Here is a 15,096-nt window from a genome sequence, read left to right as displayed (position 1 = left end):
GGGACCTCCTCTCATATCAAGGGATGGATGAATGAATAAATGCCTGCTCTTGGTGAGTTAATTTACTGGAATCTGAGCTCACAACTGGCAGACAACTATTTTTTCCAAAAATCTTAATGATAAAAAAACGTGCTGGGCCCTGGCTGCCAAGCGCTGCTTAACTACCCCGAACCACTTTCATATTCACCATCACTGTTCTACTTGCATCGCTCAGGTCCAGGAAGCAGGCACAGTGATGAAAGGTGCAACTGAAGAGTAAAATGTAGATTAGGTCAGGATCAAGGCACATCTAATGCAACACTTACAGGATTGGCCACATTAACCCCAAATGTGTGAGGGAATTCTAATACAAAATATTCTCCAATGGCTTCATTCTTCTGGATACCAAATGTACACTCCTTTCGGGATCACAATGCTCTGCGAGGTCGGCCTCTGATGAACACCAACCCTTGGAAAATCATGTTTATAAAAGACTGCTGTGTACAGGGGGTGGCGTTTATTTTACTGATCTGTGACTCAGAGCTGACCTCCATCTTTCCAACTTGCAGTCTAGCAACTTCAGGTTACTTTTTCGCCACCTCTAAACCCTTGCAGCCACATCCCCCACACCTTTCCCCTGCACCCATTTTTCACTTAGTTTATGTTAACGAATTGCATTTACAGGAACTGTACTATTATAATGTAATTTATTAACGTTGTGATATTGATAGCCTCCCCTTATATATCTGTCACGGTCAGAATGTCACCTGTAGCAGAGACACGCCCTTCCTTCCATACAGAAAGAAAGGCTGCATCAGAACCTCTAAAACTAGCTAGTGATGAATGAATAGATGGACACCCATCATATTAAACATATATTGCTTGGTGCGTTTCTACTGGCATAAATGCATATTTCTATGTCCTTCAAAAATTTGAAAAGATTTGGCGATCACAATCCGTACCTTTTTGCGGTTTGAGACAAATCGTGCGGCCAGAACTTGATCAAACCAGCTTCTGAGTTTGCTGCAATTCTCCAGCACCAAATGCGTTTTTATAATAATGTAAATTCTACCTGGTGCTGCCTGGGGAACAATGACACTTCATCATCTTACAAGAATCTTTTTTATATCGCGATATATGGTATTTGCAATAACACTCACAGATATGATGGGAGCCTTAACTAGAATCTGGTCACCTGTAATTGCACAAATGGGGTTCCCAAACGGCACCAAGATCCAAAACGTGCATGGTATCAGTTTGCGCAACATGCAGTGCCTTGGTTGACCAAGACTCTAGACCTCCTATGGTGCTACTTCACATTCAGGACACGGACGTCCTCATGGCTAGGTTATGGATGCCGTATCCTGCGTTGTCTCAGAACAGATGTAAAGAAAGCCGGGACATGATAAAACAAGCACTTGGCAGTGCCAGATATTGTTTTGAAAACTTTTTAATACCATCTAAGGTCATCGGAGGTCTATCGGAAAGTATAATCGGCTTACCTGTGGTGGCATTGCTCGCGCCGAGGAATGGTAGCCCGCTTCCTAGCAGAATTACTAGGAAGATGGAATCCATGCTGATCTGGAAAAGAATTTAAAGAGAAACATGTAACCAGTTGCATGTTGATAATGTGCTTTCATGCACAATGACAAAATGCATAACCAAATCAGTCATCTTTACAGAATAGGTTTAAAGGCAAATATGTCAATTAGTGCTTGTGCTCACCCAAGAAGTTGCTTTTGTCAATTACCTACACAATGTGGTTTATTTCTCACATTGTTCAAATGCACCATTCTGTAATAAATGGACCAAATTACCACTTCCATAGCCAAATAAAATGCGTCCTAACCATGTCCATCGAGCACGCCTCTTCTGAACGGATCTGAAATTATCAGCAGAGTCTCTGAAAAGAGGTCTCATTTGCTAGCGGGCTTTGTGCTTTTGCCTACAGAACAAGCCAGAAAGAATGTCTAGGATAAATACTGCAATGTATTAACGTATAATGTAATGACCGAACAAACCGGTTAAAATGTGCATCCCTTCCCAATCTGGGGAATTCTGCTCAGCAGAAAACTGTTGGTTGCGCCATGAAGATATATAGGGTACCTTGAGTGGAATGTTCCTATCTCTAGGGCACAAGTCACGTGAGGCGATTGAATGCATCCTTGTGTGTTGATGATCGAAATGCTTCCCCCCCATCAGATAATCAAATGGATGCATAGATCATTTTCAACAGCAAGCCATTCATTAGCCTCTTTAACAGCCCATGTACAAGCGGTGTTACTTGGAAAGCGTATTACAGGCCCTTCTGCATGTCAAGTTCCATTATGATAAACTCCTACATTACAATAAAAAAAAAAACACAAACATGCTGCCATTGTGGTGGTGCGAAGGGTGCGAATCTATAAATGACATCTCATCAGAAGCGTACACATTCAAACAGAACATACGCTCTCTTGTTCAACCACTCTGAGAAGCTCGAAAAACAACAGACTCTGCAACCCTCTACCCTGCTTTTTAAGACTACTTTTACAGGACTCAAGTTAATCTAGCATTGACAATTGAGCAACCCAAGCGCGCATGCGCCTCTCGGAAATGTGCAATTAATTTCGGCTCAGCATCTTAATTGGATTTGCCAAAGTTAACTGCAGAAGTAATTCTCCCACAGAAAAAATGTCTCACTGCTTACATGGGAAGTACTTGGGCACTACAGTTGAATATTTCATGGGGGAAATTAACTTAAATGTTTGGACTAATGAGGACAAAAGAAACTTCCTAGGCATTGTAGAAGTAAGCCAATTTAGGAATAAGAAATGGGTAACGTAGTTTACTGCGGTTATACTGCTGTTATACTCACACAGCACCAACCACATCTATGACACCAGAAGAGATTTGACAAGGAACAACATATGTATGTTGTAAGTTACCCATGGCTTCAAAAGCACGATCACAACACAAAAGTTTCGAAAACCTTTATTATTTTGAAAAGGGGTTGGAGACTTCCTAAATTGCACTATCACTAAAATGGGAGAAAACTCGACCATTTAATAAAACAGAAACAGTCCTAATCGGTCTTGTCAAGCAACAATCAATCAGCTAAACTAATACACCTAACATTGCCCTAATACTCATACAAAACTGGGTGCAGGGACATGTAATGGTAGCAAAAGAAAAGTGCATCAAAATAAATCAGGATGGCAATTCGGGTACTGTAGCAACTCCCTTCCCCATTAATAAACTGCGTGGTCTAGAGATCTGCTATAAGGGGGGTGGCGGATATAGTCTTATTTAAGCACATCTTCGAGCTGCAAGGGTAGAGTTGGAACAGTTTATAACTCAGGGCTGGCCCTCCTGGGTCTGGATTAAAGTGTCAAAATGTGGATAGACTTCTCTTGCTTCCTCAGTTTCAACTCAACACAGTTGTTTACCCGCAAGGGTAACCAGCAGCCTCCAGGCACCTGTGGCGGGATAACCAACCCAGTTCAATGTGGGGGGGTTCAAGGGGGGGTAAGAGGTTGGGAGTCTTCACGCTTTACCGCCTCCTCTTCTGCCTCTGTTCTCCCCTACATGGCTCTTTCTTCTCCTGGTTCGCAGACTGTCAACACTTAGGGATCTCCTGCTCGTCTCAGCCACGCAGCCTCCCTGTACCCGAGCGAAGACCGACCCCCCCCTCCCCCGGTTCTCCCCAAGTGCTTGGCATTTAGCCTTGCAGCCTCCCACCTGGCCTCCCAAGAGCAACTGAACTCTCTTGCTCAGCAGCCTTCGTTTATACACCTGGGAGGTGTTAATAGGCTGCAGGTGTGGGGTCTCCGCGACTTTGCCTGACTCCATTATTGGGACAGCCTACTGTGATAGCCTGTTTTCTATCTCTCAAAGGGTTTTTCCTTGGTAATCCTCTTAGTCCCTCTCTTCCTCGTCTCAGTCCTTCAGTATTTCAATAGGGGCCTGGGATTATGGGAGTTGTAGTGTCCTATAGAAGAGTAATAAAGAGGGTGAAGACGTTTGTCAAAAAAGGTGGTATGAATTCAAGGCCACTGAAAAATGGGTTTCCGGAAGGGGAGATAAAGTATGCACTGATGTTTGGAGATGGTCTAAGTTTCACTTGATGGACTTCTTTTCTGTAATGAAAAAGGTTGGGGTAGGACGGGAGTCTGGTAACAAGATCCCGCAAACACACAGAGGATGTCTGGTAGAGGTAAAAAACAGCCAACAATTTATATTTTCAAATGAGATATAAACCTATTTATTTTACTCCAGTACATCTGACCCACTAAGAAACAAATGTTTTCCAGATGTGTCCCAATACACCCCTGGAAAGTCATAAGTAGCTCCTGAGAGCTGATGGTGTCAAAAATCATCGAGCTCTCCTAGGCTCCACCAGGAGGTAAATCGCTCCATGATATTCCAAAACCTGACTGAAAAGCTCTGATATACTGCAGCTTTTATAGGGCACATAGGGGCGCAGGTGGGCGTCTGTGCATGTGTAGGGGTGTGTGTAGGCAGGGGTGTGTGTGTGTGTAGGCAGGCGTGTGCACGTAGAGGTAGGTGTGTGTGTATAGGTAGTTGTGTGTGTGTATCGGTATTGTGCGTTTTAACGTGGCTTATAAATATTGCACATATGCTTTAGCAGCAACCATAACATTGCCTAACAAAATAAAGTCTAGCATAACAAACACCTGCAGTGCTCACACAACGAATGGATAGCATTAACAGCTTTTATTTTCATCGACTATTTGTATTTTGAGGTTGTCGTAGGACTATCTGAATGATACATTTTATATTTCTTTCAGCAGAGTTTTGCCTCTGTGTTGCTGTGCATTCATCTTTCGCTTTTCTTGAGCTTTTCTTGAGCTAATAAGGAAGTTGGAGCTGCTTTCAATTGATGTTATGTTAAATGTTCTTATACTGCGCACTGTTGCCACCTGTATGGTCTCTTGGCGCTCTGGGGGATCTGCAATGCAATGTGGGTGGCAGGGTTTGTCGGATTGAGGGGGACAAGAGCAAGGCAGCTTTACAGTGCTGTTGGCAACTTCATTTCAGAGAAACCAGTCACTGAGCATTGTGTTTTCACAACCGTCAATTGGTGTTGAGGTGAGATTGTGTGTTTGGTTTTGTGTTGGCTGTTGTGAAGTGGGTGCGGTTTGTGATGTGGTAGAGGTATGGTTGTGTTTAGTTCAGAGTTGGAGGGCGAGTGTAGAGAATGGTGAGTTTAGCAACACATTTCCTACCGCCAATAGTCCATCTTGGGGGACAGGACCCAGCACAATACAGACGATACAGCGCGGCCATCTCATTGCGCCGCTGGGAGAATAAGGTTAGACCAGATGCGAGCATGGTTATTCTAGGCATATAGGTTAAGGGCACATAGTTATTTTACACAAAGGGGTTCAAGTAAGATGAGGCTAATCTTTTTAAGCAAACTAAGTGCAAGTAGGTATAAGATATTAGGTGATAAGTGTGGTGGGTTTTTATTGGAGTGGAGTAATGGCTGCACAGAAGTGGCAGGTACTGGCGCGGGCAGGGAGGCTGAAGCGCACAGGCGCGCCAAAATAAGGACAAACCACATTCAAATAGATTTGCGTTTTGTGATGTGCATGGGTGAATGTAGAGCCATAAGTGTCACTCCTGGGAGTGGCGTGTCTGCCCACAAACTGTGCATTCATCGTGTGCCAAATCAGCTTTGGGTATGCTTGAAAGCTGAAAAGCATTAGAAATGCTTGCAAAGTAATGCAAAGCCGGTGACGACAAAACTAGTATATGAACATTATTATTCATTACAGGCATGTGAACAGAAAATAAAGGGAAGGAAAGTGTTTCCGTGTTACTGCAAAGTCATTTGCAAATTCTGAAATGGCTGAGCAATTGTTGGAGCGCTGCCCAGACTCCCTTTTCTCTTTGACTGCTTAGTTTGCAGAATTGCTCTGTTACAAAGCAATGGAATATTGCGCTGACCCACAATCCCCAGCAGCAATTACTGCCCCGCTGCTTCGGAAACAGCAAGGAAATAGTTGTCCTCTTATCAACACAAACACAGCTCTCTGGGACGCCTTGAGTGCCCCAATGGAAAAACACCATGACATCACTGGTATAGGAGTAAATGTAATGGGGATGGACTGCAACCAGTCTTTCAAGGGCCCGCAGTAAGGTCTGAGATGAATACTGAATGAGGAGGAACAGCAGGAAACAGATGAGTAACATGGGCTGCCTGGCCTAAAACAACCAGCATCACTGAAAGAGAGCAGATTTATCATTTTGAAACAATTATTCATTCCCCATAATATTTTACTCTAGGTGAAAGGAATGTGGGCACTGCTGTGCAAGACTTTTGTTTATTTTTATTGTACGCCCAAGTAGATCTGATGACTAAGCAGTGGCCCTGAAAGAAATCAGTCGACAGCCAGGTCATACAAACAGGACTATGTTTGATGTGCGCATCTTTTCAGTGAACAGGGATCGAAATTAAGATTTGATGATCAGGAGCTAAAAGCAGCTCTGCGGTATCCAGCATTAACCAGTGACCAGGAATGGCGTACTGCAAATCTAACTTCCAGATAAGATGCAAATATATCACTTTGTCCATTATTTATGTCCCCTTATGCTTTAAATGTTGTACAGATGTGTCCTAATTCTTCCATCTAGATTGTCACAAATGCACATAGTCACAAATCCACATAAGTGTGTGTTTGGCATCTCTTGGCTGGGGGGAGCCAAAAGTATCTCGTGGTAGCTGCTGGTGCCAAGCTAACCAGGCTCTTCTAGGCCTCAAGCAAGAGCTCAATAGCACGCAGCGCCCCTCAATTTCGAACCCTTAGTAAGTAATCAGGCTGTTGAAAGATGACCCCTTCAAAGATCCCTGGGCAGAGGGTATGGGGCAGGAGCAGCAGTTTGGGCTGGATGGTTCTCACTCAGGAGCCTGGTAAAGACCCGTTTGCACATCATGAGCACCGGGAATTAAAAAACGATGAGAGGCTATGCTACCTAATTAAATTCATCTTTTTATAAACTCGCTTAATTCCGGAGAACAGTTCCTAAACGAGGGCCCGGGATTCAAGCCTGTGTGCCAATACAAATGCGTTGTCCCCAAGATATCCTGCCAGTCCAGAATACCTAGAGGAATGTCAAGTGATTACCATGCGCTATGTAAAGCATCAAAACCGATAATTGAAGTGGTTGCCCAAATACTGGCCCGCAGCTCACTTTGCATAGGGTGTCAAGCTACACAATCAGTGAAGCCCAACACTCCTTACATGTGGTTAACACTGCAATACGTCAACGTATAATGATGAATTACCTAGGTGTGCTATGGCGTATGGGAAGAGTGGCTTTTATGCCCCCACTCGCCACCCATAGGGAGAAGCTTTCTGAAGCCGTTCAGTTGAAAGTAGTAATGTACCACTCCCCTGCAGCCACCGACTCCTCCCACTGGGAGCAACATTGCTGAAAGAGTGCCCAAACCCTCTGCCAGAAGATGCACTTCCCAGGTCTGGCCTGGAGACACAGGTGATTAAACACTTAGTGGGAAAATTAGTGTCTATACACATGGTCTTCAAACTGTGGGGCTGGGCCCCCTGGGGGGCCTGAAGGGCTTCCGGGGAAGGGTGGGGTGCAAGGCTCTTCCAGCTGGTTTTAATATAAAATATAAGTAGAAATGACATGTGGAAGGGCAGCAGCAATAGTGTTACTCAAGGGGCAACGCAGCAACAACATTTTTACTCAAGAGGCCTTGGCATAAAAAGGTTATTACGATTATTGCCTACCCAGATGTAGAGGATGCAACTTCTTATAATGATGTTGCTGACTATTATTGCTCAGATTGATGGGGGCTTTGTTTTTTTACATGGATTGGGATAAGGGTCCCGAACCGGCAGCAATATCTTGCATGACAAGACATGAATGCCAGAGGCTGCAAGGTCAAATACAAACCGAGTCAATAGAAGCCTGCCTGGGATCAATTGTTTGGCTAAACACCATTGACAAAATCGGAGCCACTTGGCCCTGTATTGAGCTCTCGTAGAGGGCTTACATGCCGCTTGAATTCTACGCATATTATCCTCGGAAAGGTTGAACGATGCTAATGATTGGAACTCAGGTACCAGGCCATCAAGCAAAAGGATTGTGGGGAGGGGTGCCACAACTGGTAATTGCTTTTGTGAAGAAGGTTGGGTATCTGCGGCAACCTGGTCAGGGAGCACACTGACAGGGACTGCAGTTCCGTAAACCAGAACCTGGCTGGCCACCAAGGAGCTAGGAAGGGGAGAGTGCAGTTGGAGGCACTCCTGAGTTTCCAGAGCGACCGATGAATCAGTGGCAAAGGAGGAAAAGTTTAGGGATCTCAAGAGCGTTCCCCAAGGTAGACACTCCGAGCCCATCCCTGGAAGCATGAAGAGGAAGTTTCCGGTTCTTTGGCGTTGCACAGAGGTCCACTGCTGGAGGACCCTATTGCTGGAAAATCTTGGTAAGAACATCAGTGTTCAACTCCCAGTCGTAACTCGCTGCAGATTGGCGGCTGAAGGAGTCTGCGGCCACATTGATGTGACCTGGAATGTGCACAGCTTGAAGCCAGACATTGTGTTGGATAGCCCAATTCCAAATTTGGATCACTAGGTCCACAAGAGGAGAAGATTTGCTGTTGGTTGATTTAGAACATTGCCACAGACTTGTCAGTGCAAATTCGAACCACACTGTTGGTAATAGAAGGTTGAAAACCCTTGAGCTCCAGAAAAACTGCTAGGAGTTCCAATTAATTTATGTGGAACAACCTGTCTTGGGGCGTCCACAAATTGTACACCTCGAGGTGATGCAGTGTTGCTCCCCACTCCAAAGGGGAGGAGTCTGTGGTAACCGTTACTTGTGGGCAGGGTTCCTGGAAGGAGGTCCCCAGTGAAAGGTTGTCGGTGGGTGACTACCACTGGAGATCCGCAGTCATGCAGGATGGGACAAGAATCATCTTTGAGTCCGGATCAGTAGCCTGCCACAGGCAGATGTGAAGAGCAAGATGAGTGTGCCTCATTTTCAGTCGTGCAAGAGGTGGCACTAACACGCAAGAGGCCAAGAAGCCCAGGAGTCTCTGGAACCACCGTGCCAACATGTGGGAGGACTGCAGGAAGAGCTGGAACGCGGGTTGAAAGGTCCACAATCCTGTCCTCCATCTGGAACACTCTGGTACTGACGGTATTGCAACTGAAACCCAGAAAGATCAGGTCTTGAGCAACCGTCATCGATGATTTCTGCCAGTTCACAGACAGCCCAAGATGGAACAGGAGCTGAAGGAGTGACTGAAGATTGGCTGTTGCAGCTTGTGGGAAAGGTCTATGCAGGAGCCAATTGTCCAATTATGGATATACATTAACTCCCTGCAGTCTGAGGAATGCTGCGATGACTGCCATCTTTGTAATGATACGTAGTGCCGTGCTGAGCCCAAATTTTAGCACTCGATACTGGAAGAGTTCTGTTCCCACGGACAACCACAGATAAAATTGCAATGCAGGTTCCAGATCAGGATCTGCATGTAGGCATCTTGAAGGTCTACATGCTGAGCCAATCTCCCTTCCGTAGAGAGGCCTTTATCTGGCTGGGCGTAACCATCTTGAATTTCTCTAGGGGTAGAAAGAGATTGAAATCGGAGAGGTCGGGGATAGAGCGCAGGCCATCCTGGTTGGGTTTGGGCACTAAACAGATGGCAGTAATAGCCCTCCCGTTGCTCCTGCAAGGGAACAGGCTCCACTGCTCTGTGGTCTAGAGGTTTCTGCACCTCAGCTCTGAGGGAGGGTGACCCAGTCTGTTGAAGAGGAGGGTGAGGTATGGAAAGGGGCCAGCGAAAGCCCGCCCCGGGCGACTGACAAAACCCATCAGCCTTCTGTGATGGTCTTCCACACCTCGAGACGAGACGAAATTCGTCCTCCCACTGGAGTCTTGTGCGACTGATGAAAAACATAATTTAGATGTTATATCGGTGGAGAGACCACCCATTGCTGAAGAGGCGACAGTTGGCCGATAGAAAAACCAGCCACCTTGCATTTGCTGCTTGCTGCGAGGGCCACCAGAGGGAGCATCTGCCCGGCGTGCACGGCGGTCCTCAAAACCTCTGAAACCATAGAAGGACCTTGTTTGAGACCCCCGACCTCTGAGTATAATCTGTCTTAGCTGGGGTTTTTGCAAGGACCATCATGCATGCTTGCCTTGGTGAGTTCCTCATCAGTGGAGCAGTGGAATAGTGCCTTACCTTTGAAGGGAAGATCAAGTACTTTGTTGTGAACCACCTTCGAGAACTTCGTAGCATTCAGCTACTCTTGGCAGGAGAAGTCTACTCCAACCATAAGGCCTGTCAGTTTACTATGCAGTCACCCTCAACTCAGGGAGTTGCTTTCCACCCAATCAAGGTGGCACACAACAAAGCATTATTAGTTGGTTAAGCTTGACTTTGGTAAGGCCTCCAAACCGTCTTGCACCAAACCCCAACAAATACCCGGTGCCAAAATGGACTAGGAACTATGCCGGTGTGTAGTAAGAATATAGATGTATTCATTAATTTAAACCAAATTTGACTAACAGACTAGCATCAGCCACCAATACCATGGCAACACAAGAACAAAAATGACTTTGGAGATAATACTGAGATATGCAGTCACACTTTCCTGCAGCTTTCTTTAAAAATCCCTCACCAATACAGAAAAAGAACAATTCAAATCAGAGTGATTGCGGATTTGGTTATGATACTTTTCTCTCAGCAGCCCCCACCATCCAAACAATCAGACCTGGCCCCTCCAAATTGAAGGCTAGTGGCAGAGTGGGAGCACAATGGCAAAAAATCGTTTTTGGGTTCTGATAGAAATGCACTCTTTGAAAAGGGGAAAGAAATTCATTTTTTTTCTCACTTATTCCCACAGATGCAATACTAGAGAAAGAAAAGCAATGGGAAAAAGCTGGGTTAGAGCACAGTAGGAACAAATGGGCAATTTCGTTTTTCCCACCACACATGCAAAGTAAATACAAGGTTTCACACTTCTGATTTAAAATGAAGGGGATCGATGGGGAATTTCATTTTGCACCCTGAACCCTCACTTGGAAATTTTGGGAAATGTTTGGAAAATTTGGAAGTTTTGGGATTCATTCTTTTGGCAAATCTTTACGTCTATACCAGCTCAAAACACACTTGTTAGCATTTTAAATTAACAAACACATCTGGCCCTCCACCAACTGGATCCACGTAAACCAAGGGAGCACACATAGGAGGGAGCAGGACTGTGTGTGGCAGTGGAACTCAAGCACGCCCATCCATTGAAGGGCGGAACGGATTCTCATTATCCACAAAACGTGGAAAAGGCTGCTCAGTCTCAAAAGCAGGCTCCTTGGTACCAGCCGTTGAGAACGTTGGCGTGAGAGAGGTAGTCAAAATGGCCACTGAACAACGCAGGGGTTGGATGGACATTTTGTCAACACTGGAGGTAAACTGTGTCACAGGTGTCAGTGAGGCAGTGGTCACCACAGGGATATCAGGGGACTTATGTTCGATTTTAGCCTTGTGACAAGGAATGTCGGCAGAGCCGGTGCTGGCAGATCTCGAGTGCTTTTTGTGACCCCTTAGAGACTGCTGTTGAATTAGCCCCCAGTGAAGGAACCTTGGCGGAGCCGGTACACGAAGACTTAAGACGTTTAACCAGCTTCTTTGCCCCCTCAGCAGCATCGGTTTGACCACAGGTCTGAATGTGGGAAAGTTTAGGGACACGAAAGGGGCCCCTCAATCTTGCTGGTCTTAGATATAGCCCCAAGACGGGGTAATCCCGGTATGTTTAGTCACCTTAACAGGGACCTCGAAACGGGACTAAGTACACTTAGTTCCATATTTGGATACCTCAGGAAAGACCCCCGATTACACCAGCCCCAGAAGTACTGGGCCTCCCTTTCGCCCCTAAAAAGGGAACCTCGGATGAAGATCCGGTTCTGGCAGTCGCTGGAACACCTCCTCCCACCTGACAAGCTGACGCTGGAGTCCCCGAGCGGATAGGAAGTCACAGTAGAAGCACGAGTGCCACCGGTGTTCCGGGCCCAAGCACTCCAAGCAGAGTCGGGATCCACCCTCGCAAAACAACATTCGCACGGAGAACAGGACACGAATCCCAGACGGTCCGGCATAGACAGAAGAAAGACTACTATAGAAACTGAGCAGGAAAATTAAGGACAAGAGAACAAAAAGAAAAATATTCCCCAAGATGCAAGTGAGTCCGACTCAGACCATGCTGAGAAAAGGATTGAAGGGTGATGCGCACAGCGGGGCTCAGGAAGGCGGGGCTGTGGTCAAGTGTGGAGGCACCATGTAATTTTTTGATGCTTTAAAAGTGTTCCGGTCACGCCCGATGGATGGAATGTCCCACAAGTATGGAGGAAATGGGACGGGACATAGGAGTACTCCTAATAATCATGAGAGCACTGTTGATTTTACTCATGGGGGGTTATTATGAGGGGCAACTGCTGCTTACATAGACTATAAAAGCATTGCTACGGACACTGATCAATGGTGCAAACCTACTCCCATTTGTGTGTGGTGTTGGCAAAAAGGAGATGCTCTGGGAATCTGGAGGCCTGGGTTTTAAATCTTCGACAAGTACACAAACAAATGTATTTATTCTGGGTGTACCGCTGTATCTCCCTCAACACAATACAACCTAAAAACCAACAGTACAGTGTGCACATGAAGAACCTGCTATTTAAGGTTTTCCAGGTTTGTGTCTTATGAAATACCTAAATAGTTTAAGACGCTTCTTAGAACAGCAGCTTGACCATAAATGCTGCAAACTCTGGAAATGCTGTTGATTCTGTCCTCATGAGCTTCATGCCATGTGGCACGAGCATCTATGTGTGGATGCTGGCATTGCTCGACCTTGGAGCGGTCATCTGCAGAACATGCCCGATCAAAGGTCAATACATAATCGAGGACTCATCTGATCTGTGACCATGCAAATGGATTAAGGTCTGTAATGCTGCACACCTGCCATAGATCGTTATTGTGTGTTGACTTTCTAAGCAAATTCTCACTGACCTGGGGTCTGACATACCACCTCTACCACTGGCAGAACAGCTGGTGACCTGGTACAGGCTATAGTTAAGAAGCTATATGAGTCAATGCCAGTGCTGATTGTCAAGGAAGAGGGACTGTCAAAAAGAACCAAGCAGGCTCAATGAGTCGGAGGGATTTAACAAAAAGACCAACACATGGTGCGCCCTGAAGGGCACTGCCAACTCCTTTTATAACCCTGGCACCAGACCACAGATGCTGCCACCTGGTGCATCATGTGAATCAGAGACTGGGCCATTGCAGGACACGTCCAATGCATTCCTCAAATGCCTGCACTCTACAGATGCATCGACTCCCAACAGATCACATGAATTGCAAATAGGCGGCTTTAGCTGGTGGCTCCCTATTTCATAGAGCCAAGAAGCTGCGTGTCCAGAAGAGGATCCAGTGTAAGATGTTGGCCCATCCTCTCAGAGGCCGCTGATGTGCAGAACAAAAGAAGCCAGACACACAAAGTGTCATAACAGTCACATGCATGAAGAGGAGCCCTACAGACATTGGGCCTAGCAGTCACTTTTCCTCGCTGTAAGCAAATAAACACCCCCAACAAAAACCGAATGAAAAAACTACAAACTCGAAATTGGAAATACAGGGTTAGGAGTCCACCAACCCCCGCCCACGTCTCCCGTCACATGGCAATAAAATTGTATTGCCAACTTTAAAAAACATGAATTAAAATAATTACCCTGTAAAACACATAATCCTGAGCCCTGGTGCTGGGTGGCGCTTCTGCACCAACAGAACCAGGACAATGGATCTCGACACTTGGGACTCATTTTCAATCTTTCAAAAAAAGCTACACAACCCAGTGTCCAATCTGACAAGCAATCCGGGGTTGCATCTTCCCCACCTGCGGAGAAACTCGCAACTAGCCCTCAAACGCATGCAGGATCAGATGGCATACCTATGTAAAAGTCTATTAGCACATGGAAATCACTATTGACCTCCTCCGAGCCAATCAGAAGACTAGGAATCTAGTCACTAACTGCATTCTTAACATACTGACCTCCGAAGCAGATGGAAAACAGTAAGCCTTTCTTCTGCATTCAAGAAATAAAAATGCAATTTGCCAGCAAGAAGTCTTTCAACAAGACACTCCCTCTTTAGGAAAACCTGTATCGCGTTTGTTTACCTTCAACGTGAAAGGCAATACCCAATTTGGCACACCCGAGTGAAAGCTAAAACATTAAAAACATGATTTTACTTTTCCATTTCACCTTATTGTATGTTCAAATTAACACTATTAAAGTTCAACCAGGTTTTTAATTAAAGTGCATTTTAATACAAACTTGTTATTTAAATACTACAAAATACAACTTAACAGGTTTTGTCCACTTACTTCACTAGTATATTAATGTTTTCCTACTATACCTGCAAAACCTATATCGCTGGTTACCATTACCTCCTAGTCCACAGTGGGAGTCATTGCCACATGGGATAATGACCCTTTCTCCACTGGGAGTCACTCTCCCGCTGTAAAGCCCCTCCCTTGGGCTACAAGATTAAGTCAGGTGTAACAAGGTAGTGGGAAAGTTATAGACAGTGGGTCGTGGATCCTGCAGAGTTGGAATGGCCACATGTGGGATTTGGCAGGAGGAGCCTTCGAGATGGAAATATCGAGCACAGCCGCTTCCTTAGGAGAGCTCATTTGACGGTCGACATGAGACTAGACACACAGGATATCGCATGACATGCAAACAGGGTCAGAGGTCGCAGGACATTGCCCCATGCCTTTCAGTCTTCAGTCTTCTCCGCCCTTTTTCAGTGCTTGTGGGCCAGCTGTGTGAAACATCTGTCACACCAATAACTAGCTGTGCAAGATCTACTGCGATCTGCAAAGGAAGCAACAGCAGAATATGGTACTGAACTTTAGGAGGGTCCCCGAGCTTGCAAAGCACAGATGTGCGCAATAAAGCAGCGTTTCCCACCCGGCCATGCTGTAATGGCACAAATATTTGATCTCGACATGTTTCTTGAATGAGTCACTTAGGAGCGCTTAGACATGCGAGGGACGAAATGTGCCGAACTGGGGTCAAGCAGGCTAT

General features: G+C 45.7%; 1 protein-coding gene across 3 annotated transcripts in view; it reads right to left on the bottom strand.

Annotated features, from left to right (window-relative positions):
• Positions 1 to 15,096, bottom strand: part of PTPRA (protein tyrosine phosphatase receptor type A) — an 874,792-nt gene that overhangs the window by 438,170 nt on the left and 421,526 nt on the right. For all 3 annotated transcript variants that reach the window (XM_069632225.1, XM_069632227.1, XM_069632226.1), the window contains one exon: positions 1,482 to 1,560. In XM_069632225.1, the coding sequence (XP_069488326.1) occupies positions 1,482 to 1,554 (73 nt within the window). In that variant the 5' untranslated portion in view covers positions 1,555 to 1,560. The remainder of the gene's footprint in view (positions 1 to 1,481; positions 1,561 to 15,096) is intronic.

This window comes from Ambystoma mexicanum, chromosome 6q (assembly GCF_040938575.1).
Source record: "Ambystoma mexicanum isolate Mex_15411 chromosome 6q, UKY_AmexF1_1, whole genome shotgun sequence".
Lineage (NCBI taxonomy): Eukaryota > Metazoa > Chordata > Amphibia > Caudata > Ambystomatidae > Ambystoma > Ambystoma mexicanum.
Note: the sequence above shows the minus strand (reverse complement) of the source record. Positions and strands in the feature narration are given on the sequence as shown.